The sequence below is a fragment of the Cricetulus griseus genome, chromosome 3 (genome assembly GCF_003668045.3).
Source record: "Cricetulus griseus strain 17A/GY chromosome 3, alternate assembly CriGri-PICRH-1.0, whole genome shotgun sequence".
Taxonomy (NCBI): Eukaryota; Metazoa; Chordata; class Mammalia; order Rodentia; family Cricetidae; genus Cricetulus; species Cricetulus griseus.
In genome coordinates, this window is record NC_048596.1 from 69,626,574 (window position 1) to 69,654,523 (window position 27,950).

At 42.8% G+C, this 27,950-nt stretch overlaps 1 protein-coding gene and 1 pseudogene across 1 annotated transcript in view; one reads left to right on the forward strand and one right to left on the reverse strand.

The window, feature by feature from the left end:
- The window catches only part of LOC100766665 (putative DMBT1-like protein), a 124,742-nt gene that overhangs the window by 70,998 nt on the left and 25,794 nt on the right, over positions 1-27,950 (reverse strand). Inside the window, exons 6-17 of the mRNA XM_035441609.1 lie at positions 25,959-26,024; positions 17,853-17,912; positions 15,410-15,727; positions 13,863-13,889; positions 13,230-13,271; positions 11,315-11,462; positions 9,176-9,366; positions 8,196-8,225; positions 3,380-3,421; positions 2,201-2,518; positions 1,285-1,314; positions 191-508 (exon numbers count right to left, since the gene is read on the reverse strand). Coding sequence (XP_035297500.1) covers positions 191-508; positions 1,285-1,314; positions 2,201-2,518; positions 3,380-3,421; positions 8,196-8,225; positions 9,176-9,366; positions 11,315-11,462; positions 13,230-13,271; positions 13,863-13,889; positions 15,410-15,727; positions 17,853-17,912; positions 25,959-26,024 — 1,590 coding nt within the window. The remainder of the gene's footprint in view (positions 1-190; positions 509-1,284; positions 1,315-2,200; positions 2,519-3,379; positions 3,422-8,195; positions 8,226-9,175; positions 9,367-11,314; positions 11,463-13,229; positions 13,272-13,862; positions 13,890-15,409; positions 15,728-17,852; positions 17,913-25,958; positions 26,025-27,950) is intronic.
- LOC103158632 lies at positions 6,705-7,409 on the forward strand (annotated as a pseudogene).

Sequence of the window (27,950 nt, forward strand, 5' to 3'; positions counted from 1 at the left end):
GCCTCAGAGTGATGCCCATGGATATCCTAGACTTCCCATATGCCACCAGGAGCTACTCATGACAGGATAGGTGCCTAACCCAAGACCTAGTCCTGAGGGGTTGCTTAAGAAACAAATGGATGGATGGAAAATGCAACCGAGCAAAGATAGTTTCAAAATGTCTTAATATGTATAGGAATAAAATGAATACCTGAACAAATAACACCAGCATCCTCATGGTGGCCACAGTTGTGTTCCAACCATCCCGAATGTGGACACTGGCCTAGGTAATGTTCCATCCCAGAACACTGAAGGTTGTCCAGGAAGATGTCTCCAGAGCCTGGGCCAAAGTAGGCTTCACCAAGACTAGAAATAGCCTGACCACACTCTAGCTGGCGGCACACAACCTCAGCTTCATTTGAACCCCACAAGTCATCACACACAGTGCCCCAGATTCCCTGGTGAAGGACCTCCACGCGTCCTGAGCACCGGCTGGAGCCACCCACTAGGCGAATCTCTGGCCAGTCTCCTGTAGACAGAGATGTGGTGTGAGTCCCCACCCCCATGTCCTCACCTGGAATGTAGCAGTACCAGGCTCAGAGGACAGTAAGGGTGGGGTCTCCAACATTGATCTCATGTTTACCATGGGTTTCTGAGTTGCAGTTTGTTGGGGTTGCAGCAAATTTTGTTTCAACAGAATATTTTGTTTCCTATGTTATCCACTGATGGTACAGACATAGACCCTTAGGGAACTTGAGTCTATTCACCAGTGAATATATACATCTGTACAATGCATTATTCCACACTGATAATACAACAAAGGCAAAGGACAAGATAATGACAGAGGATAATGACAGAAAGGAAGAGTCTAGGCGAGACCTCTTAAAAAGGTGAGAAGGAACTGGTCAGTGGAAGAGCCAAGGAAGGTTCTTTGGATCAGAGAGAAGAGCACAGACAAGGAGCCCTAAGGAACCATGTCACTTCTGTATGTACCTTTTCTCTTGGTGCTATGATAGTGAGGAAAATGGTCAAACATGTAGCCCATTTGTCATGTAATATGTTTTACAAAGGGCATGCAAAAGCCTAAATTGATGGACACACATGCGAACACACGTACATATACATATAACACAGCATATGTGAAAAAACCAAATATGAAATCCTAGCCATACTTCCTAGTGGCATTCTGTAACAGTTTTTGTGGTTTGAAAAATAAGTGAACTCAGAGGTGAAAAGTCAAACAGCTTAAGGATAAAGTCAAGGGCAGCTGACATTTAACGGTCCCCTATTAAAGGCACCACTGACCTGGAACTTCCAACAGAGGTTTTTCAGCATCTGTAAGTAAGAAAAACAAATAGGTCAACATTTGGGAGAACTCCAGGATTTAATAACAGAAGATGAAGTTTCAGTATACTCTCACACAAATTTATTAATCTATTATCAACCCCTTTAAAGAACATGATACCAGGAAAGCAAATTTATCAATAGGTCTAAGTTTCTTTCCGAGGTGTCAGTTTGTTACAGCAGTGAGAGAAGATGGGCAGGTGTAAAAGGTTGAGGTTGAATGGTGTCTGCTCCCAGGAGCCTGAGTCTGCTTACTGGTGAAACATATACATTAGTGAGATACATCATTCCACACAGGCAGCTCTGTGGACAGCACACCCGTTCTGACAACAATGACTGATTCTTTCAGGTCACATCTGGGATTGCAGCTGTTTGCTTAAAGGTATCACATTGTCAGACAGGAATATCAGTAGACATTCCAGGGGGAACCTATTTACTCACAATTACATATTGATACATGGCACATGTATATATCAGAATATTTAAAAATGCCACAAGCAATTACACACACACACACACACACACACACATTTCTTCTTGCTATAACTAAGAAGAATGATAAGATGTACACTTCTTCATTGGGTACTAAGCCAGAGCTTTATAAAAAAACATCTTTGCTGCAAGACAGCAGTCAGTCTCCTAGTTCCCTAAGTGAAGAGATGGGGGGTTCTGAAAACTTAGATGCTGTGCAGGTGCAGTCTGGATGCTCACTGCGGCTCTGAGAGCCAGCCCCATGCCGTCCTGGCCTCTGGGCAGCTAATGAACACTATCATTTCTGCTCCCAAACACTTCCTGTATTCAGACACATTCTCTGCATGTTTCAGCAAAGCACACACTGATAATGATTACTGCCAAAGAAGAAAATTAGAAAGTGTACCTGAGCAGATGACACCAGCATCCTCGTGGTGGCCACAGTTGTGATCTGACCAGCCCGAGTGGGCACACTGGCCCAGGAAGTGCTCCACCCCAGCACACTGGAAGTTGTCTAGGAAGATATCTCCTGAACCAGGGCCAAAGTAGGCCTTGCCAAGGGCAGACACACCCTGACCACACCCCAGCTGTCTGCATACGACCTCAGCTTCATTCAGGTCCCACAGGTCATCACACACAGTGCCCCAGACGCCCTGGTGAAGGATCTCCACACGCCCTGAGCACCGATTGGAGCCACCCACCAGCCGCAGCTCTGGCCAATCTCCTGCAGACAGAGACCTGAGTAACTGTTGTCATCTGGGAACATGACACCTTTCCATGATGAGATGGTTGAGCTGCCCTCTCCTACATTCTATTAGATAAAGAAAATCTACCAGAGTCAGCCAACTAGTCAACCCCAGCCCTAGTGTGATAAACCACGAAGATTGTCAATAGTATCTAGCTCATACAAAATCCACTGATTGCTATCTGTTCTATCACAAGCATGCACAGATTTGGGCTAAATAAAGAAAAATATGAGACTTGCGCTCAAAACTCTGTGATTTTTGTGAGGAGCTTTCAAGTGTCACTTCTTTGGTAGCTCAAGGTAATGCATCAGGGTATTAGCATGCCTGTGAAGGAACTGAAAGTTCATCTGTGATGGAACTTGAAAATAGAAAAATCAAAAGGACTTACCTGAACTCGACTCATGGCAACCAACAGGTCTATCTATACAAGACCCTCCCACCCTCTGCTTCTGAAGTGCCTTTTTTCTCTTGTTCTAGTTCATTGCCTGTAGGATGGCTCTGAGCCTCTGCCTAATTTGGAAAAATCAATTAGTGTTTTATGTGGGAGGCAAAGTGAACTGTACCTGGGTCAGGCTTGGGAAGAAGTGAGATATTCCCACTGGAAATATTTGTAGACTGTGCAGGATTTGAGAGTTCTAAAGGACACAAAAGCAAAGCCAAACAATAACAACAACAAAACAGGTTGTGCGATCCAGAAGATTCTAGGGTAGAGTCAATTGGTCCATTTGCAAATACATGGACTGTGTATAGTTCTAGTATCCACATATGAAGCAGGTACAGACACGGGCACTGAGAGAAAGAAACACTTGGTACCCAAATGAGTACTTTCTGGGACTTACTTGGTCTTTCTGTTACCATCTTGGAAGTTGCTGTAGGGATGGCTGTGGAGACAAGATGAGATCTTGAAGAGAGGATTTGGGAAGCCAAGGGAAGCATCCTCACTCAGATCAGTCTTCATTAAACACCCAGGTCCCCACTGATTCTTTCACCTTGTCACTTATATAATAAGGAATGTCCTAAGTCAGATTCTCTCTTCCCATGGATCTTATGTTGCTCACAGATATGGAAGCCAACTGAAATGATACATCCCTCTGCCTCCTCATCAAATATATAACTACATAGTTTGCACTATAATGCAAACTTTCATAGACCATATCTTTCTGGGAGGACCCCACCTTTACTTTCTTCTTGTGATGATTAGTCTTAATTTCAACTCAGTTTTCTGTCAGGGCCTGTATATTGGAAATCTATTCCATCCTGCTACAAGTTCAGAGAGCCTCGACTCCTATTGTCTTTAAGATATCAGCTCATGGCTGCAGGTTGTCCTGGCCTTAGTGGTGAATGGCTCCTATCTAAATAACAATAGATACTCATCCTGAAGGCTGGATGATAAGTGCTGCTATGGAGCTCCTGATGGTCAAGTGTACATGCAGCTACAGAGTGTCTTTAGGATTGAGGGAAGTAATTGTTATCTGCCCTTTAGACAGGATAACAGAAGTCTTCTGCCATTGTCCCCACCTCTGATTGATTACTTAAGATGGTGTATCATTAAACTGAGATGGCATTCAGTATTAACTGACCCTGCCCTCCTGATATGATCTTATGTCTCTGTCTTTCCTTTAATGCCAATAGCTAGCCTTCCCTCATCCACACTCCCCCACTCTGGAACAGACCCAGGGCTGTTCAGCTGGTCCCAATCGCAGCCCCGCAAATACCAGTCAACCTGACATATGGCTACCTTAACACGGGGCTAATACAGATGGCCCTAACAGTTTTCCTTGTAAAGATCTTTCCACATCCATCCCCAATTAGTTTTATTTTTAGATATTATATCTTTTAGAAGCTATTATGAATGGGATTGTTTCCATGATCTCTTTTTCAGTATATTTGTTATTGGTATATAGAATATATATATATATATATATGTATATATATGTATATATACATATATATATAATTTTCATTAGTTGATTTTTATGTGTCATTTCACTAAAAGTCTTAATCATTTCTAAGAGTTTTCTCTTGGCAGTATTGGGATCTCATGCATAATGTCAAATCATCTGCAAACAGAGATAATTTCATCTCTTCTTTTCCTATTTGTCTCCCTGTAATTCCATTCTCTTGTCTTAGTGTTCTAGCTAGTGCTTCAAGAAATGGGGGATAGTGGACATCCCTATCTCATTCCTGATTTTGTTGGAATTGCTTTAAGATTTTCTCCATTTAGGATGATGTTGGCTATGGGTTTGTCATATATAGCCTTTATTATTTTGCAATATGCTGCCTTCAGTCTTACTGTCTCTGGGACTTTTATCATGAGGGCTTGCTAAATTTTGTCAAATGTCTTTCCTGCATCTGTTGAGATGAACATGTGATTTTTGTGTATAATTCCATTTATATTACATTTATATCTGACTTACTTGCTGAACCATCCCTGCATCTCTAGAGCAAAGCCAACTTTATCATGGTGGATGTTCTTCCAGACATGTGCTGTATTCAGCTTGCTAGTATTTTATTGAGGATTTTTACATCTATGTTCACTGGGGATACTGGCCTATAGTTTTCTTTTTTATTGTGTTTTTCCCTGGTTTTGTTATTAGAGTAACACTGGCTTCATAGAAGGAGTTCTGAAGTGATCCTTCTCTGTCTAGTTTTCTGAATAATATAGATCTCCTTAGAAAGTTTGGTAGAATTTCTCTGAGAATCTATCTGGCATTTTTTGAGGCCCTTTTTAAAATTATTGTTTTAATTTCCTTATTTCTTATGGGTCTTTGCAAGTTAGTGTTCTCCCCTTGGTTTAACTTTGGTGATTTGGAAGAATATAGAAAGTTGTTCATTCTTTTGATAATTTTATCTTAATGGAGTTTTATCTAAGATTTCATCTTGGCGTAAGTCATCATGATTCCATATCCACTTCTGACTTCATTAATTTGCATAACCTCCTTTCTTTTGGCCACTTGAGTCTAGGTCTGCTGTTAGTTGAGTCTGGTTCTTAAAGAGCCAGCTTTAACTTGGTTGATTCTTTGGATTGTTTTCTTTGTTTCTAGTTTTATCAGTTTCTGTTCCTGATTTTTATTATTTCCAGGAGACTAAGTGATGGGAGTATCTGTTAGGTCATTCCCATAGAGGTTTAACTGAACTGGGAAGATGTATCCTAGATGCAGTTGTGGCCTTTTCATAGGTCATGGTCCCAGACTAAATAAAAAGGGGAATGCATCCTGTATCTACATCTTTCTGCTTCCTGAGTGTGGATGCAATGTGAGCTCCAGCTGACACAGCTAGAGCCACTCTCTCTGCCATGCCTTCCTAGCCATGGTGGACTGTATGTACCTTGAACTGTGAGACAAAATGGACCTTCCTTCCTTAAGCTGCTCTTACCAGATATTTTTATCACATCAATAAGAAAAGTAACTAACATGTTTCTGCTGCACTAACTTTTACATGTGGAATATCTAATTAAGATGTCTTGTTACCTTTGTTAAAAACAAGGCATTAGAAAGTCAAATAGAGGGAGTTAGAAGCCTAACTTTGAAGTCAGGCATTGGTGGCACACACCTTTAATCCCAGCACTCGGGAGGCAGAGGCAGGCAGATCTCTTTGAGTTCGAGGCCAGCCTGGTCTACAAAAGCTAGTTCCAGGACAGTCTCCAAAGCCACAGAGAAACCCTGTCTCAAAAAAAACAAAAACAAAAACAAAAACAAAAACAAACAAACAAAAAAAGCCTAACTTTGGGTAGCAGCATCCAGCATATGGGAGTCTGAAAAAGCCTAACTTAAGTAGCCATGCCCAGCAAGTAGGACTCAGAGGGAGCCTAACCTCGGGTAGCTTCTCCAGGCATGTAGGAATCAGAGGAAGCCTAACCAGGTAACAAGATCACCTGCTCCCCAAACTACTACAGCTATCAAGCCCAGAGGAGAGAAGAATAAGGCCCGTGCTTGAGAAAAATGTGGCCAGATCCAAGATAAGGCCCACAGGATAAATGATGCTCAGGCAAAGGCAGCAAAGAAAGGAGAGTCACCTGCCTGCTCTGATCAAGGTTCAGGAGATGGGAAGCCAAGCAATTCTCCTGCTGGCTTCCCTCAGGTAAGGCACCCACCATCACTGCTAGTAAAGTCATGGGCCAAGAAGATATAAAATGATGGGCATCCTTTTATGGCCCCATAATCCACTGAAAACACACAGGTGGACCTTTTATCAAGGAAGGCAGGAATGCTAGTGGAGTACATGCTCTGCAAGTACAAAATTAAACAGCCTGCAAAGAGGGGAGAAATGCTGAAAATTATCAACAAATGGTTCAAGGGGCTCTTCCCTGATATCCTCAAGAAAGCCTCGGATCGATTGGATATAGGTTTTGGCCTTGAGTTGAAAGAAATCCAGCCCAATGATTAATCCTACATGCTTATCAGCAAGCTAGATTTTGAGGCTGATGGAAGTAGAAGCAATGAGCTGGGTCTTCCCAACATGGGCATTCTGATCCCTCTCCTAAGTGTGACCTACTTAAATGGCTGCTGTGCCTCAGAGGAGGAGGTCTGGCACTTCTTGAATATGCTATGAGTCAATGACGGGGTTCTACATCTCATTTTGGGGGATATCAGAAAGCTCATCACTGAAGATCTACTGCAGGAAAAGTACCTGGAATACCATCAGGTTCCTGACAGTGATCCTCCATCCTGTGAGTTCCTGTGGGGGCCAAGAGCCTATGCTGAAACCAGCGACATGAAGGTGATGGACTTTTTAGCTAAGGTTAATGAAACCATGCCCAGTGCTTACTCATCTTGTTTTGAGCAGGAAGAGAAAGCCCAAGCTGAAGCTGCAGACCAAGTTGAGCCAACCTATTCACAAGTGAGACATAAGGTAGCTTCTGCTATTTGACTGAAAAGGTCTGTTCATCTTTTTGCTAATAAGTTGTTGATAAAGTTTTGGGGGTCTTTTTGCAAAGTATTAACTTGGGATTAGAATTTATACAGATATATTTTGTAGACTGTGCCTTCACTGCAGTTTGTCAAGTTGAATGTTGACATTTTGAAATACAAATTGGAATTTTGCATATAACTTTGGTGGTACTACATCAAAGTCCATGGAATTTATGGATGGAGAAACTTGGAGATAGGAAAATATGTGAAAATGGCCAAGATTAAAAGTCAGTCATTTGTTGTTTACTTGGTTACTTTTTCCAAACTTAAAGATGTGCACTTGTTTTTGATATTAAAGAATGTATGAGAAATTAAAAAAAAAGAAAATCAAATAGACAATTGTGAACACAAAGTGATCTGATGGTTGATTAAATGTAACTTAGTTCCAGTGTGACCAGGCATTACATTTATGCAGAACCCTGCAGTCAGAATCTTTCTGTTGCAGCAGACTTGTACTAGGAATTAGGAAATAGGACAGTGAGAGCAAAGGCTGACAGTAAAAACACCAGGAAGACTAGGCATGGTGGTGTACTCAGGAGGCAGAGGCAGGTGGATCTCTTGTGAGTTTGAGACCAGCCTGGTCTTCATAGTAATTTAAAGGAGACCCAGGGATACATAGTAAGACCCTGTATTTAAAATCAAAACAAAACAAACAAACAAACAAAAAACCCCACCAGGAGTAGGGGCAGAAAAAGAAACATGAACTAAAAATGGTAATGAAGTAATGACATAAGAGTTGACTCACTGATCAGATATGGGGTCTTCGATGTCATCTCTGCAAAAGCAAGGAAGCTATGGTCAATAAATGTTTGATATAAATTATGGAGATTTATTTGACCTATTCTTTGGTGCCATCTCCTATGTCTTACAGTGCGTGTTGCCAGCATGCTTAGTGAGTTAGCCCAACACTTACTGAAGGCCTGGGGACTTTTCCTAACAAAACAGGTATGAGGCCTGCCTGGTATTTTTAGGTAGAGAGTAATTAACTCGGTAGAGGTAATTGACTAACTTCTGAGGGCTCAGTTTCCCACTCTGTAAAAAGGGATGATCCATGGGTTTCTGTAAGCATAATACATGCGAGGAGCTTAAATCTCTAGCAAATGAATAACCAGTTAATGTCAGCTGTTATCGAATTTGGCTCACAATTATTTTAATTGATCTTGCTAACTTGTGTACACTGTGCTTTAATAGCTTAGCTTCTGCCTTCCCGGCATGCACTGCATCTCACTTCCAGCTCTGATCTCACTCTTGAAGTCCTCTTACTGATTCTCTATGAACCACCTACCCAATGTCACAGGCAAACCCAAAATTCATCTCCCCTGATGTTTGCAGCCTATAGTGCTCCTGTCTTTTCTAAGGCCTTTTTGATATCTATATATGGGTCTGTGTAGCACATTATATTACACTCCCTATCTTATTGGTTTGCCTTAATTTAGTATATTCCATTTACCTTCTGATTGTGTCTTGTATATTAATCTTGAATTCCTTTCAGGTTGTATACAATTATGAGAGAGGACCTAGAGGAAACATATTCACTTCCTCTGTACAATCTAAAACACCTGTCTGGGCCTAGATTGGGGGCATTATCAGAAATGACTCCTTAATAACCCATCTTGTGTTGTGTGAAGCAAACAGGTTCCCCATCAGTCAAGTGGCTTATTCAAGGTCATGGAGCAAATGATGGCACATCAGCAGAAAATTCAGAGCTTCATGCCATCTTCTTACCTTTGGCTTCAAAATAATAATAAGCCATGAAATTTTTCCCAATGTTGTTCATGCCTCGGAAGTACACAAGGGTCATGGAGCTGGAGTGGGATGCAAAGGTGATGTGCAACCCACTGCAGGGTCTCCCCAGGGACTCCGTGGAAGATGGAGGACCATCCAGGATTTCAAAATACTCATTGGTGCAGTCAAGGCTGGGGAAACAAATACCATGAATGCCTCTTGATCTACTCATCGGAAAGTTGGGAGGCACTTTGTCAGTCCTGCTTTATTTTATAGGGGTAAGAATACTCAAAACTTTTCTGTGACATACGCACAGTATGATCCTTCTATCCTGTATTTTTCCTTTGAAAATTGCTGTATGAAAGCAATGGGATTTTTAGCTGATAGAACAGAAAGAATACTGGCTCTAGTGGACCCCTGTTGAGGAATGGAAACTGCTGTGACCACAGAACTTTACAGTCTTAGGCCAATAGATAATCAGTCATTTCACTATGTTATGTTTGAGAGGAAGAGTCTAAAATGAGGGATTTGGGAGTTTGGTTGTTCATGGGGCTGGTAACAAAATATAGCTCCAGGTTCAAATCCACCCAAACCCTAAAAGACAAGCTTTGATAGCTAGAGGGAAGTGGGCTTCAGATCCGCTCCACTGGCTCTGAGAAAGCCATCTGGCTTTGTGAGCTGCTGTGTTTCTCTGTGAATTTTCGTGTGGCTGTTACCTGCTAGAAGCAGACTATTCCCACATCACCAGCCCAACAGCCATGTATTCCAAACCATTTTTAAATTAAGTGCAATTCAAGATGCATAAATGATTTTGTGTTTCCTTGGGGTTAATTTAAGTGTATTTTTAATCTGTGAATGACTTCATTTTTGTGTATTTACAATATTAAGACCTAAAATTTCCTCAGGTTTTGTATCATTCACCAGATAGCCAGAACACACCAAGTGTCTGTGTATGAGTATGCCCCTCTCTGTTTGTTTCTCCTATACAAAGCCTGTATAGTGAATTGCTTTTTAATTAAAAATTCATGGAAGTATGAACTATCGAAATATATTGTTACAAGTATGAAATTTTCAAAAAGTATATGAAACATTTCATTAAAAGTAAAGCTACATGTCTTGGGGAAATTCACAATCATACAAGAAAGCAATCCTATTTCCTTATACATATAATGAAAGTGTGAAAAACAATGTAATTTATAATCATTCCAACAGCTGCAAAAAGAAAGCACTATATACATATACAAGCTTGAATACAAAGACTTAGTATAAAATCCCCCATACTACCTAGGGTGCATGTGTTGCTGGTGGGAAGATGAAATAACAGCCATTCTGGGTCTCCCTGTCCAAAGATACTGTTTACTTACCATACAATGCAGTGGTCACATACACTTAAACATGCATCCCTAATGAACTTACACTGATGTAAAAAACCTTTCCTGAATGTTCCAAGAAGTTTTATTTGCAATCACTGAAGACTAATAACAAGCCAGATGTTTCTCAGAGGTGAAAGGATTAACCAATACTGGCTCAACCACATTAACGAAACCTTTTCCCACAGTGAGGAGCAACAGCCCCTAGGCCCTGTGGCAACCTGATTGGATCTTAGGCGCACTGTGTTGAATGAAAAAGTCAAATCCCCACCAAACCATATATTGTATGATTCCATTCACAGGACATTCTTGAAATGACAACAGGTAGAGGTGGAGAATAAACCACAGTTAAGGGACAGAAATGGGGTAATCTTGGACTACAAAAGGTGAAAGGGTAGGTCCCTAGTGTAATGTGCCTGGAACGGAGTGGTGATTTTGTGCAGCCATTCACAGGATTAAACTGTGTGGAACATCCACCCCCATCCTCACACAAATAATTGCATGTTGACGTTTTTGAGAATTGAATATGGGGTTTGGTCCAGTTAATAGTAATATCAATATCGATTTGTTGGCTTTGATAATGTTCTACCGCTGGGAGATGTGTAAGAGGGTAAGCAGGCCTGTGTACTACATTTGTAATTTCCTCTGTGTTCACACTTACTTCAAAATAAAAAGTTTAAAAAGCATGGAGGACTCTTGAATGTGAGAATCAGTGGAGGGATGAATGGTTACAAGTGCACAATATACTTACATAGTATGGGCCACTTACTCAAGAGATGGGAATGCCAGCCTTACACGGTCAGAGGAATTTGCCCTGATTTCCCACACACAGGTTATGTTGTCATGCATTTCATTCATTGGGGGGTTCTTAATTTTTCCAGGTGCCTTGGTAACAACACCACCACAACGATATCTTTCTAAAAGAAGAAAGAGGTATGACAACAACTTCGTGAGACCACACCAGTCAACATGCCAATGAGGGAGGAAGAAAGGTTCACAAGGCCCCACCCTTGCTGAAGACTGGCAGGCAGTCAATGGCTCCAGAGGGAGGGAGGATCAGTTTTATTTACCAATGAGGCCTCTGATAGGTTGCTCTTCTCAAGTGATCAGCCCTAAAGCCTTGTACAAATAGGGAACACTAACTAGAATCATATATATATATATATATATATATATATATATATATATATATATATATATATATATATGGGTAGTTGATGGATAGATAGATAGATAGATAGATAGATAGATAGATAGATAGATAGCACATGACATAAACTGGGAGGGGGATTTGGCTATCAGCTGAGGAGTTAGAAGGTGAGGGTGGTGTGGATATGATGCAGATATGCCATATCATTGTATGAAATTCTAAGAAGAGGGTGCTTTAAACCTTTAGCATCCATTGTTCAGTTTACTAATTTTATAATTTACACTTTTCACAAAAAGAGATTTTACTGCTCAGCACTTTGTGGGTGTGTCTTAGGATTATTACAGTTATAAACTGGTCTAAAATATTTTCCATGCTTAAGCTATTGGCACACATCTGTCTGAAGTTTGAAACATTTCTCATGTCTATTGAGACTTCTAGTTTCCTGCTGGGAAGACACACATTGAGCATACCTTTCTCTGTCATTATCCCTTAGTTGTGGGTTCCATTTCTTTTGTTAGCCATGTCTTCCCATGTATCTCTCATGATCTCACAGAACTAATGAGCAGAGTACTGCTCCGATTTTTCCAGTTAAGACTGAACCTGTGGAGTTGGGTAGTTGTGGCACACACCTTTAACCCCAGCACTCAGGAGGCAGAGGCAGGCAGATCTCTGTGAGTTCAAGGCTAGCCTGGTCTACAGAGCTACACAGAGAAACACTGTCTCAAAAAACCAAAACAAACAAACAAACAAACAAAAAACCAAGTCTGAACTTGTGTGGGGTGTCTACATATGTGATGATGATAGTGCCTGGCCCACCACCAACCATTATTTCTTAAAATGATGCTATTAAACATATACTATTAGATAGATAAAAACGGTGTCAATCATCTACTCTTCTGTTAATGATAGCATTTTATGTCCACTGTCCACCCATCTATGCTTTTCACTGGATTGTCTGTGTGTCTGTTCCAACACTTAGTTCAATGGCAGTGTAAACAACCGGTTATCCAATCACATTATGTGGCTCTGTGGGGACTGACTCTGACCAGCCAGGCACTTCAGGCATCATCATCATCATTTTAGCTATTTACCATCAAATGGTGCTAAGTCTATGCAATGCCTATTGTAGGTTTGAGAACCCAGGAGCATCGTCAAAACTAGAAAAAGAGCATATGAAAAAGAGAGTGTGGAGAAGAGGGTGTGGGGATAGGCAAGAGCAGAGAAGGCAAGGACTCTTCATAGTGGGCCCTTCTGAAGTGATGGCTGTGGTACAGATTGCACACATCATTACATGAATGGCATCATGGTGCTCTGGCTGGGGGAACACAAAAACTGCCACCTCTCTTTGTTTGGAACTCCTTTGACTAACTGGGAATAAAAATCACCTCCCTAAGTAGCCTGCTCTTTCTTTGGGGACTTTTCATGTGGTACAATTTCTGTGGGGTGATAGACTAGGCAGTAGCATTCTGGCACAGTTTCCTTGAAGAATCCCTTCAAGGCTTGAGCACTAAGAAAGAGGACATTGAGTTCTTACCTGGAGCCACTCTTCCTTCCACTGCAGGCAATGGGAGATCTGCTAAACACAAAAAGAACATGTGGACCAACAGCTGACACAGGTCTGCACAATTGTCTGTATTTGCGAATCATGAGGAACTCATGGCAAACAGTGCCTCAGCCCTCCAGGACTCCTCTAGAGGAGACACCTGAGCACTGAAGGGCCGTGTGGTACAATACTCAAGCATAGCTGAAGAGCTGACAAGATCCCTCTTAGACTTCAATGGATGAATCTCTTGTCACACATAAAAATACAGTAATTTCAAAATTACTATTTTGAAATTTAGGGTTCAAAGTAAAAACCAAAGACATGAAAATCTAACTCCTAAAGCCTCAGTAACCCAAGAGGTTGAGGATTGTATGCTTAGGATGTAGAAATGAGAAGACACAGCACTTCAGGGGCCAGAGTGCTGGCTCATGTGGTAAAGCACTTGCCTTGCATGCCCAGGACCCTGAGTTCAGTCTCCAGAGCCCATGTACAAAATCTGGGCTTAGTGACACACACTTGCAATTCTAGTGCCAAGGAAGCAGACACAGGTGGGTTTGCTCACTGATCAGCCAGCCTCACCTAATGAGTGAGCTCCTGGCCAATGAGGGCCTTTGTCTCAAAAACTAAGATAGACAGTTCCTTGACTCCTCTCTCTCTCTCTCTCTCTCTCTCTCTCTCTCTCTCTCTCTCTCTCTCTCACACACACACACACACACACACACACACACATATGTGCATGTGTACCCACATACACCAGAACAAACTTGTGCGCGCGCGCGCACACACACACACACACACACACACACACACACACACACACACACACACACACGTGCTTGCATATAGGCACACGAGCACACACATACAGCATACACATCAGCTTTCCTTTGACTTCATGTTGCTATGAGATACTGAGTGAGGGTTTAAAGATGCAGGGGCTCCTCCAGGCTCCCAACACGCCCCCACCCCCAGCAACTCTCAGCTCATTATCATCCATCGAAGATTATCCTTCTGGATCAATTCATTCCCACCTGGTGTGATTGACAGATGGTGGAGGAAGTAAAGGAAACTTTTCCAGACCTTAGGATACCTAGTTTTATTCATAATTCACTCTCTGACTGAGAATTATCTGAGCACATGGCAGCAAGAGACCTCAGGTCTGGTGAGTAGTAGGGACACTGAGCATTGGACACTCCAGGGAGAATGAAGGAACACTAACAGTGATGGAAGTTTTCTGGGGCCAGGACTATACCAGGAACAAGGCAGAGACATAGAATGGACATGGGAATCACCTCACTGGGATAGTATTTGTCTCTAGTCATTCCCCACTTGAAAGGAAGTATATTGGCCACACCTCACATTTCAACCATGTCCTATCTAGTCATAGGCATATCTATGCACACCTCAAAACTGACTGAACAAAGTGTTCTACAGAAGTCTGAGGAATCAATGCATGTATCTACATGATGCACAGTAGAGGAGGTGAAGGGTAGTGGGGCCAGGGCAGATGACCTTGAAGGCATTGTCTGCTCTCCTCTTGGACAACAGGTGATTGCATGGCCTGTCTCTCTGCTACTCCACTGCCTTGGAGAATAAGACAAACCCAGTTTCCAACAGAACCTCTTCCCCAAGCCTCCAGTGAACCACACAGATAAACATCATCTTCCCTACCTGGTTGTGTCCTCACTACGTATTCAGCATCTACAAAAGTGAGACATGAAAAAAACCTGCTGTGAGTGAGTGGCATACTGGCACATATTCAGTGGTTATTTTTACACGTCATGGGATAACAAGCGCATCATCATTGTCAACTTAACTAGATTTGGAACCACTTAGGAGCCACCTCTGGGCATGTGTGCAAGGGTGCTTCCAGAAAGGAAACTGAGAGGGAAAACTGTAATCTGATGGATGAGGGGTCCCAGGCTGAATAAAAGGGATAAAAGTTTAAAGCACCCCCAGTCTGCTTTGTGACAGCAAGTGCAAAGGGACAAGCTCAGTCACACTTCCACCACAATGGTAGGCTGTCCCCAAATTGTGAGTCAAAACATACCTTTTCTTCCTTCTCCTTTTGTTAGTATTTGCTACAGCAGAGAAAACAGTGACTAAAATAGGAATGGAGGGTGTTCTCTTGGAATGGCTGAGACTAGGCTCTAAAAGGCAATGAACTTTACCTGAACAAATGACACCAGCATCTTCACTGTGATCACAGTTGTGGGAGAACCAGCCAATGTGGGAGCACTCCTCCAGGTGCTCCTCGTGTCCCTTGCAATGCACATTGTCAAGGATAATCTTCCCAGAACCTTCCCCAAAGTGAGCTTCACTCAGAGCTGAAACAGCCCAGCCACAGCCCAGCTGTCTGCAGATGATGTTTGCTTCTGGGAGGTCCCAGAGATCATCACACACAGTCCCCCAGACTCCCTGGTAGAAGAGTTCTACACGGCCCGCACATCTCCCATGGTTGCCTGCCAGCCGCACGGGGATCCAGCCTCCTGGGAAGAAAAAGGAGTCAGGGAGGTGATAGTGGCCTTCTCAGCCCACTGATGGCTATTGTCTACAACCTAGTCTCTGTTCTTATCTTCCTTGACTACCCAAAACAGCCTATGCCATTGCCCCACAGTGTCAATTCCATAGAACTTATGGTATTTTCCTTAGCTACATCCTGTTTTAAGACAGCTTCACTGTGATGAATCATTTGCAGAAATAGCCATTATTCTCTTTCCATCTCTGTGCACTGTGACACAATGTGCAATGAGATGCTCCCAGTGAGATGCTTCCTCCCCTACTGGCATTGTGCTTGGACCCTTTGGTTCCTCTTGACTGTGGGAACATGCAGATGTAGCTTACTCCCTGGGCACCCTGGAGCATCATGTGAATGAACACAGGCGAGCGTGCTGGGTGATGAGGGACATGTAGCTAGTAATTTCACTCACTTCAGGTGACACCTATATTGCTTTCAGGCATACAAGGGAGCCGATCCTAGGATAGGCATCTTCAGCTGACTTCCCAGTGAGCCACTTGCTTGAAGCCACAGTCAGAAAGCCTGACCTAGAACAGCATAACTGCCCAGCTAACTTGTAAACTCATAGCAATATTTTTTAAAGGGAAGGGTTATTTCATACCTCTGTCTTTTGGGGGTGGTTTTACGTGGTAATAGGTAACCTAAACATTTCTTCATCCATATTCCATTTTAGATAATCTGCTCTATGACTAGCCAAAGGAGACCTGGATCAAGGACACATATCCTGGAATGGAGTCTGCCTGGTTAGGGTGGCAAGAGGAGTCCACACTGACTTGAGAATAAATAGTGTATAGCTGCACTGGGTCAGATTCTATTTGGATATTTGGAATCAGAAAGAGAGTTGTATGATATAGGGGCAGAAACTTCCCCCTGTGGCTAGCCATAAGTCATACAGAAAGACAAGTCAATAGAGAAGTTTCTTAGGGTAGGGACTGACAGCCTGGCCTGAGGGTGCACACCTGTAATCTCAGTGCTTGGGAGGCTAAGGCAGGTGAGGTCTTACCATGAGTTTAGGGCCAGTCTGGGTTACAGAGTTAGACCTCATCTTTAAAAAAAAGTAAAAATAGAAGTGATATATAGTTGGGTCATATGGTAATTCTTTCTTTTTTCTTTCTTTTTATTTTTTGAAATAACCAATGTGATTTCCAAAGTATTTGTACTAGTTTACACTCTCACAAACAGTGTATAAGGGGTCCCCTTTTGCCACATGCATGCCAGAATTTGTTGTCATTTGTGTCCCTGATGATGGCCATTCTGACTGGGATGAGGTGGAATCCTGAAGTAGCTTTAATTGGCATTTCCCTGGTAGCTAAGGATGCTGCATACTTTTTGAAGTATTTCCCGGTCGCATGTATTCCTTCTTTGGAGAACTTTATATATCTTGCTACAGAGACACGTGCACATCCATGATCATTGCCACTTTATTCACAATAGCTATGGAATGGAATCAACCTAGTTATGCATTGATTGATGGATGCATAATGAATATATACCACATTTACATAATTGGTTATGAGTCTGCTACAGGGACATCATGACCACTGCAAGTAAATAGATGGAATGGGAAAATTACCCTTGGATGAGGTCACCAAGGCCCCCAAAAGACAAATATTGTGTGTTCTCACTCACATGCAAATGCTAGCTTCAAATCATGTATTTTATGAGTTTATCCTGGAATTCACATGGAAATCAGGAAGTTAGGAGGCTAGTGCGTAGATTGATGTGTTTAGGGAGGGGAGAAATTGATTATAGGTGAAATCAAAGGAGAGAATGCTGAAGACATAAAGGTGGGAGGAACCATTCCCTGAGGAGGTGGCCTTGGGCTATATAAGAAAGCAACCTAAGCATGAACCTGATCAAGGCAGTAAACTGCCTTGATTTTTGCATCAGGATCCATCTTGGTATCCTGCCCTGACTTTCCCCAGTGATAGACCATCACCTATAAATGGAAATAAATTCCCGTTTTCCCCTAAGCTGCTTTTGGTCTGAGTGTTTTATCGCAGCAACAGAAAAGAAACTAGAACACAACACAGCACAAAGGTCTTTCTCTCTCACTTATGAAAGGGACATTCTCAGGAGGAAGAAAAACAGCCAACCTGATAGGCTGTGTGACTCAGGCTCTTCTTCTGGAGTGGAGTCTGGCGAACTGTCAGCACCTTGTGAGTAAAGAAAATCAACATTAAGGTCTATAGCAATGTTTACATTGTGATCGCAATAACTTATGAAATAGATGCTAAATACTTCTGAAAAGATGAAACAGCATTGACATCTGGGGAAAATCTTAGCCTCACACCACTGCAGACAATGCCTGTCTTTCATGACTAGATTAGAGTTCATAAATTATTTGAAGACAATTGATATTTCCTAAACAGCTCTCATAGAACAGAACAATAGGGAGTTCTTGATAGAACTCATTTGATGAAATAAGCATCCCATTGCCTGAATATCCCATTCTCTGCTTAGATAATCTCCAGTCCTGCCATGGATACATCTCTGACTGTAATTAGCATGTATTTTACTCTCCTATCCCAGGAGACGTACTGTGATCCCAGAAAACGAGTTTTAGAAGGGGAAGTTTACCTAACACAAACAATGCAATAATTGGACCACACCAGGGGTGTGTGTGATGATAATTGGACCATGCCAGGAGTGTGTGATGATTATGCTGCAACCCCAGACTCTGAAGTAGGAGCAGAAACAAGAGCCACCACCTCTGAGTCTGCATAGAGTGTACTGTGGAAATGCCACAAAGGCTAAACTTAAAATATAGACAGTACAACCTGTTGACAAGGATTCAGAACAACTGTAACTCTCATACATTCCTGATAGGAACTCAAAAAGGTGGAAGCCATGCTGGAGAATGGTTTGCAAATTCTTGAATGTTTATGGTGGCTTCATTCATACCAATGAAAATCAATAACAAACTCAACATCCTTAAAGTATGAGTGGATAAATTTGGCATGTCCATACAATGAAATAGGACTTAGAAATAAGAAAGCATGAATTAGAATAATAAAGTATCAATAGTACCAATAAAAAAGAATAGACACCAAATGAATGACTCATCAAATATTATACAAGAATCCCAGTCCAGCTGGGTGTGATAATGCATGCTCTTAATCCTGGTACCCAGGAGGGAGAAACAGGCAGATCTTTATTGAGGTATAATCTATCTACAGCAACATTTATCAGCCTGTTGAAACCAGCCTGTTGTATATAGAGTTCTAGGCTGTGCAGTGAGAACCTGCCACAAAAAGAAAACAAATAGAATCCTAGTACAAAATTCTATGTTTTATCTTGTGTCTTCCACAAGAGCAGCAATCACTCTTAAACCCTGAGCCATCTCTCCTGCCACAAATGTCATATATCTTAAAGGTAGTGATAGTTTATATATCTGTAACTATTAAAACTCATTGATGCATATGGTAAATTTTGCTATAGGTAGATTATACTTCAATAAAGCTAACTCATAATGAAAGGTAACTGACTTCATGTAAATATAGAGCTAGAATGCAGGGGACATGGACACCAAAGGCAGGTAGAAGTCTGCTGTCATTCAGAATAGAAGAGGCAGCGAAGGCTTGGATCTGAACAGTGGCTGTGACACAAAAAGGAAGCCCTGAATGGAACTCTGGGTTCCATTTGAATCTGCAATGCTATGATTTGAAAGCAAAGAAATGTCTGCTCAAAGGCTCATTTGTTAAAACCTAGTTGCTTGGCTAATGCACTTTTGAGAAGTGGTCCTTCCATGACCAGTTTAACTTCTTGGTGGGTAAATCTATTGATGAATTCAGAGCTAAGTGGACAACTAGGAGATAGAACCTGGTTGAAGGAGTTAAATCATTGGGAGTGTTTCACTGAAGGGTATCCATGTTCCTGGATCTGTACTGTCTGTCTTTCTGCTTCCTGACCACCATGAGGTGAGCAGCCCTGCTCTGCTACATTCTTCCAGCATGATGTCCTGCCCCTTACTGCAGGTCCTAAAGCAAGGGAGCCCATCCACTTCTGAAACTTTGAGTGAAATAAAGCCTTCCTCCCTTAGCTTGTTCTCTCAATCACTTCATCACTGCAACAAGAAAGTATTCAACCACTAGCTGTCAGCTAAGCACTCCATATGCATAGCCATAAACATATACAATGAGAGAGGGAAGGAAGTCAATCACATAATTTGACTTACTAGCGTGACTCATTTTTGATGATGGCAATGATGAAGGTGATGATGGAGATGATAACTTTGATGATAATAATGATGAAGATGACAATGAAGAGGGTGATATTTCTGTTTCTGTTTGTAAGGATAAAAAATATTTCTTTTTAATTATATTTTAAGACAGCAGTTTTCAAAGGACGGCCCCCAGAGCAGCATCATAAACATCCTAGACTTGCCAGGTAGGCAAATTGTGGTTCTCTGAATGAGAATGGTTCCAATATGCTCATATACTTGAATGCTTAGTCACCAGGGAATTAGAAACTGTTTGAGAATTAGGAGGTGTGACCTTATTGGAGCAGGTTTGACCTTGCTGGAGGAAGTGTGTCACTGGGAGTGGGCTTTGACGTTTAAAATTTGTGCCAGGCCCAGTCTCTCTCTCTCTCTCTCTCTCTCTCTCTCTCTCTCTCTCTCTCTCTCTCTCTCTCTCTCTCCCTTTTCCTCTATCTCCCTCTCTCTTTCCCTCCCTCCCTCTCCCTGTCTCTTCCTTCTGGATCAGGATGTAAAGCTCTCAGCTACTTTTCCAGCACCATGTCTGTCTGTTTCCCACTATGAAGATCTTGGACTGACCCTCTGAAACTGTAAGCAGGTCCCCAATTAAAGAGTTGCCTTGGTCATGCTGTCTCTTTATAGCAATAGAACAGTAACCAAGGCCACAAATCATTACACTGTACCCTAGACCTACTGAAAATGCTGAGGGTAGGACCCAGTAACCCATGTTTTAAGAGGCCCTCCATGTGATTCTGATGTGCCACAAGTTTGAAAGGCACTGCTCTATGATAAAAGGGTGGGAGCGGGTTTTTAAAAAGGCCTCATAAGGGCTGGAGAGATGGCTCAGTGGTTAAGAACACTGGCTGCTCTTCTAGAGAACCCGGTTCAATTCCCAGCACACACATGGCAACTCACAACTGTCTGAAATTCCAGTTCCAGGGCACTGGACACCCATGGCAAAACACCAATGCACATAAAATAAAAATTTTAAAAAGGCCTCATAATATTTGAGTGGTTGAGTTACTCTAAAATCACACACACACACACACACACACACACACACACACACACACACACACACACACTAATAAAAATTTCAATTAAGCACTTTGAGATCCCTGTTGTTCAGTCACAGCAGAGTATATCTTTAAGGTCAGGGCTATTGCTTTCTGTCCTTCAGTGGCCACAGAACAGTCATCTTGTCTGTAGCTACTTGGGGATTATAATCAGATCAAAGAAGGCTCCACTCTTATAACATCGGAGGCAACGCTCTCTCATCCTTCACTTTCACTTTATCAGTACTGTTCTTCTGTGGAGCACACTACCAAACTGCACCCCCAAAGGTGTCCAGGTTCAGCCCAGGGAATCTCCCCAGAAGAGAGGCTCCAGGACAGAGGGGGATTGGAGAGAACACACCCCATACTGAGCACCGTGCTTTTCACCCATCTGTTACAGAGTGCTGAGATTTAAGCAGCACCTCTGTAGGCTTTAAAGTGATGGAAGACAATGATAGTTTATGCTGGAGAAGATTGGAGAAAGGGGATCACTCCTCCACTGTGGGTGGGAGTGCCAACTTGTACAGCCACTTTGGAAATCAGTATGGCGACTCCTCAAGAAAATGGGAATCAGTCTACCACAAAATCCAGCAATTCCACTCTTAGGCATATACCCAAAAGAAGCACATTCATACAGCAAGGGCATCTGTTCAACGATGTTCATAGCAGCACTATCTGTAATAGCCAGAAACTGGAAGCAGCCTAGATGCCCCTCAACTGAAGAATGGATAGAGAAAATGTGGTTCATTTACACAATGGAGTACTACTCAGCAGAAAAAAAAAATAATGGAATCTTGAAATTTGCAGGAAAATGGATGGAACTAGAAGAAACCATTCTGAGTGAGGTAACCCAATCACAAAAAGACAAACATGGTATGTACTCACTCATATGTGGATTTTAGATATAGAGTAGAGGAATACCAGCCTACAATCCACACTGCCAGAGAAGCTAGTAAAACAAGGAGGACCCTAAGAGAGACATACATGGTCCCCTGGAGAAGGGGAAAGGGTCAACATCTCCTGAGCAAATTGGGAGCAAGGAAGGTGGGGGGAGGGAGCTAGGAGAATGAGAAGGGGAAAGAGGAGGGGTGAGGAGGACATGAGGGAGCAGAAAGTTTGAGGCGAGGGAAGAATAGAAGAAAACAAGAAAGGAGATACCATAATGAAGGGAGACATTTTAGATTTACAGGAAAATCAGGCACTAGGAAAAGGTCTGAAGATCTACAAAGATGAAACCAACTAACAATCTAAGCAATAGAGGAGAGGCTACCTAAAATGCTCTCCCCCAATAATGAGATTGATGACTGTCTTATATGCCGTCCTATAGCCTTCATCCAGCAGCTGGTGGAAGTAGAAGCAGACACCCACAACTAATCACTGAACTGAATTGGAATCCAGTTGCAGAGAACGAATGATGGGCAAAGGGGTCCAGACCAGGCTGGTGAAACCCACAGAAACAGCTGACCTGAACATTGTGGAACTCTTGCTCCCCATACTGATAGCTGGGATACCAGCACGGGACTGATCCAGATGCCAGGAACATGGGTTTCAGTCAGGAGACCTCGGAAATCTACAGGATCTCCTCTTCAGTACTTATCCCTAGCATAGGTGTGGACTTTAGGAGCCCAATCCACATACAGGGATATTCCCTGAGCCAAGACACAGGGGGGTGGGCCTAGGCCCTATCCCAAAGGATATGATAGACTCTGATGACCCCCTATGGAAGGCCTACCCTCCCTGGGGAGCAGAAAGGATATGTGATAGGTAGGGTGTTAGTTGTGGGGGTGGTAGGGGAGGAGGGGAGGGAGTGGGAACTGGGATTGACATGTAAAACAATCTTGTTTCTAATTCAAATAAAAATAAATAAATAAAGTGATGGTAGATAATTCAAACCAGTCTCTGAAGGCTGGTTCAGCAGGCTCGTTTTTCATACCACACCCATTACACAGAATAAACCAAAGAGACAGAAGTCAATGTAGAAGATGTGTGTGTGGGGGGTGTGGGTGTGTTCTGCTTCTGTTAGCAGGCCTGTAGAGTACCCAGAGAAGATATCTGCTCTCCCAGAATGGAGGCACTGACCTATTCAGCCTACAGAGCTCTTAGAATGCAAATGACCCCCTTAGCAGAGCTCTGGAGCACTCCTCACCCATCAGTGTGTGAATCAGCTGCATGGCACACGGGACTAGATGGCTATCTGTGACAATTTAACACACTTTGTTTGTCCAGAGGCTCTTTCCAATTCCCTGACTCAAGTGGGCGCTGAGGGGAGCAGATACTGTTGGACCATACATGATCTGCCTATACATGCCCTGTGTGTCTAGCAGGTCCCAGCTATTATCACACAATGATCCTCCCAGGTCCCCTAGTGGGAAACCTCACCCACGCAAGGCATCCTTCAGAGCCACTCACCAGCCCCAGCCCAGGACAGTCTTCTATAGATAGAAAATAATTTTCCTGTAAAACCTGCCTAGTTGCCTGGATTACTAGCCAGAGTCAGTCCTTCAACACTTCAGGCGTATAAGGGCATATCAGCAAAAGATATATAATAAAAATAATATCATATGATGTGTTCATTGTTAATCACTGAGCTGATCAGTTAGGTGACGGAGCAGGTATTCCTAGCACAGTGGTACTTCACACTGATGTCAGCAACATGGAAATTTGGGGAAATTGATTTCACTGTGCAGAATATTCCCCCAAGTAACAGTTAATAGTAGTAGTTCTCTCTCTCTCTCTCTCTCTCTCTCTCTCTCTCTCTCTCTCTCTCTCTCTCCTCATTAATTTGTCTAAAAGAGCAACTGGCTTTTAAAACACAGTATGGCATGATATATAAAAACCAATGTAATTTGTATTAGATCTCAAAATAACATAGACAGAAATCATATAATTCATCTGAATGATAAAAATGAAAGGAGGGAATTTGTAAAGTTCAGAAGAGTGTTTGTATCTGAAGAAGGAAAGGGGAGACTGCGGTGGGTAGTAGGAGCTTCATATTAATTTATTTTTGGTCTTTTCTTTTTATTAAGGTTTTTCCTTTATTTTACATACTGACCACAGTTTCCCCTCCCTCCTCTCCTCCCATCCCCTCCCCCACCTCTTAGCTACCCCCCCCTCCACTCTTCCTCCATCCCAGTCTCCATTCAGAAAGGAGCAGCCTCCCATGGGAGTCACATTAAGTCCAGGCAGGACCAAGCTCCTCCCCCTGCTTCAAGGCTTGGAGAGGCATCCCATCATGGGGAATAGATTGCTAAAAGCCAGCTGAAGTGCTAGGGGACAGGTCCTGATACCACTGCTAGGAGCCCCACAAACAGACCAAGCTACACAACTGTCACACACATGCAGAGGACCTAGGTGGGTCCCATGCAGGCTTCCTAGCTGTTGATCCAGAGTCAGTGAGCTCCCAAGAGCTCAGGTCAGCTGTAGTCTATTTTTACTTTAAAACACTGTTACTTTTGTGGTGTGCTAGGGGTGGAATCCAGGGCCTCAAACTTGATAGCCACCACAGAGCTCCAGTGATAGCCCTGAAGTCTTCATCTTCACTTGTTTGAAAGTTTCATACATGCATATAATGTGTTTTGATCAAATCACCCCCTTCCTTTCCCCGCCAATTTTTTCCATATATCCCCACCACTTTTCCCTCTCAACTTTATACGCCGTCTTCATTTATTAATTTATTTATATTTTTAGCCCACTGAGTTCACTTAGTGTTGTGTGTGTATATGGTCGTAGGTTCATCCCCTGGAGCATGGGTAAATTCATGCCACATTGCTGAAGAAAACTGATTCTGCCCTCTGACCCCCCAACAGCTACCAGATACCAGCAGCTAAGCAGACAGAGGTGGGACTCCACAAACCCCTCCCACATCCATACTGGGATTGTATCTGGCTTGATGTTATGCAGGTCTTGGATAAGCATTCAAAGCTGCTGAGCCCATGTTTGCAATAGCACTGTCATGTCAGACAGGTACTGTTCTGCTGTTATTTACTACCTCTGGATCTTGCAATCATTGCATCCCCTCTTCTACAATTACCAGTGAACCTTGCTGGGAGGAGGGGATGGAGCTGTTGCATTTGGAGCTGGGCACTCCACAGTCTCTTATTCTATGCACATTGACTAGTTGTGGGTTTCTGTATTGTTACCTTCTATAAAAGGAAGCTTCTCTGGTGAGGATCGAAAGATATATTAACAAAGAAGTATAAAGATAACAACTCAGGGGCAGTTTATTAGTATGTAATAATAATAATATTGATACTATAGTAATAATACTTTTTCTTAGAGTCTATGACCTATACAGTCACATGTTTTTGTTTATTTATTTATTTATTTTTGTCTATTAACGGTACTAGGCATGAGTTCCATTTTGTGGGGTGGGCTTTAAGTCTAATCAGAAAGTGGTGGGTTAATCCCATAGCCTTTGTGCCACGATTGCACCAATAGGGCACATCTTGCCAGGCCTGTTCTTACTGTAGATCATAGAATTCACAGCTATGTATAATTTTTAACTACTTTTCTCTCTCATTAGCATGCAGAGCATCTTTTAGAACTATGAAAGCTAGCCAATGGGGATGAGGGATGGAAGCTTTGCCTTTAACTGATTCATTTCTGGGAAAATGGAAACCAGCAACATAAAACATAGGCATTGATCATGTCTAGGTAATGACACAAGTTTTTTGTCGGGGGATCTGTTTGGATTTTGTGTGTTTGTGTGTGTGTGTGTGTGTGTGTGTGTGTGTGTGTGTATGCGTGCGCACGTCTGCATGTGTTCTGAACTTTACAACATTTCCTAGATGAGCAATACTATAAAGGTGAGAGGTGCCACCTCTCTGGGAATCAACTAATCAGCCAGGTGTGGAGGACGGTGAGTCCTCCCGTGCTTCTGCAACCCACAGCTGCCCTTCGCTCCTGCTCGAGCTCCTTCTGGAGATCCCCAGCTGAAGATCCTCTCTTACCTTGGAGGCTGAGCCTGGGCACATACGCTCTTCGACTAGCAGGTGCGGAGTCAACCGCAGGTAGGGCTGGAATGATACGGAAAGGAGGGTGAGAACTGAAGATCTTTTCCTAAGTCAAGCACAGACACATCATAAAAGGGCTCAGCTAGCATCTGGCAAGGAGCCACAACTTGGTCTCACCTTCACCCACTGCTTGGACTCACAAACTGCTTGATTTTCAGTGAAACCTGAGCCAAGTTCAGAAGGCTGACAGAAAGCTACCCAGCTACCCTCAGTCCTAAATGCTTCCCTCCTCTTCATTCTGTAAAGACTTCAAGAGGATCCTTGGTATTTATAAGGACAGTCACTGAAAAACTGAACCAGTGTTATAAAGTTGAGGTATTCATGGGGACACTGGTTGTCTTCATTGACCCCAGAGGACTTTATATAATCTAGTGACTTGTCTGCTCCACAATCCGAGGCTGCACGTGGCAGGACTGATGACGGAGATGCTGCTCTTACCTGATATGACACTTGGTACCTTCTCACCATCCAATGACCCTAAAACACACACAAAACATTTGTCAGAAGCAACATTCTTCACTCATTTGCTCACATGTGAACCATGAACAGCGCTCTCCGAAGTTGGAAGTGTGTGAATGAGGTTATTAGCATTTTACAAAGTGATTTGCTTCTGTGTCCCACTGTCTAGCAGGGTTTGGGGCCAAAACCCAGGGTGCTACAAGAGTCGTCAAAGCCTGTCTGCCCCTTGAACATTTTATTTGGTCAATAAACACTGTTTTGGTGTTTTGCCTAACATGTGGCAAGCACTGAGTAGGGACAAAAAGATAATGAGCGGGACAGATGGAGACCTCTCCTGGTGGGTTCATTGTGGCACTGCAGGTGACGTTGAGTATCACACATTCTCCTGTGTCTGCCCCATCCCTGAAGATCAGCCCATCTGTTCTACAGGCCTAGAATGCTGGGTATGGAATGTGCTGTGTACCACCCCCAAGTCTGTTGTTTTGATTCATGGCTCCTTGATCTATCTGGTGGTGCAGGTGGGTGGAAAGTGCATATCTTTTCATATCTTCTGGAAAGTGGGAAGCTGGAAGACCTACTGGAGAAACAGTACAAGGGAACTGACTTGGGGTGTTTAATATGGAATAGAATGAGGAGGACTTTTTTGCTGCCTCAAGTTTGCTGGAAAATAATTTCTTACCTTATCATTCAGAATTTTTAAAAGCAACCACACAACCTTGGTTGACATTATGCTGGGCATGAAGATTTTTCTGAAGTTCAATTTACATGAGATATTCAGAATAGGCAAATAAATGCATAGAGAAAGAAAGCAAGTGGGTGAATGACAGTGGTTTAGGGAGAAGGACAGTTGGCTGTGGCCAGTAGCAGGGAATGGTACTTCAACCACTCATCTGCCTCAGAGCAGTGGCATGCCATTAGACCAGGTCACACCCTAGGGTACCAGCCGTGCTCCAGGCTCTCTGCTAAATCTCTAGAGATTCCCCAACTTAGTCCTTCTAGCAGCTCCTTGAAAGTGGTTTTGTCCCATTTTTCAGAGGAAATAAATGACATTTAAAGAGGTAACAAGACATAGTGAGACTCACAGGGGTCGGAGGCAACAGAGAGTTAGGTCCAAACCCAGCATCCAAGGTCGGCTCTGAGCAGAGTGATGATGGCTGAACAGGCACAGCTCTTCCCTTCCTGATCTTCTTCTAGTCACTCACTCAGACGAGAGAGTCAAGAATTTTAATGCAGCTCCTCTCTCTCTCTCTCTCTCTCTCTCTCTCTCTCTCTCTCTCTCTCTCTCTCTGTCTCTCTCTTGTTTGGAAGTGAACATACACATGTAAACTGTGAACAGCCAAGGGATCTGAATTCATTGCAGAATTTACTTATTTATGTATTTGATACTTTTGCCCAGAAAGACCAATATGACCAGTGTCTTGCTTAGCCATCAGAGGAGAAGCTTCCTCCTAAAGCAGATCTCTGCTCTTT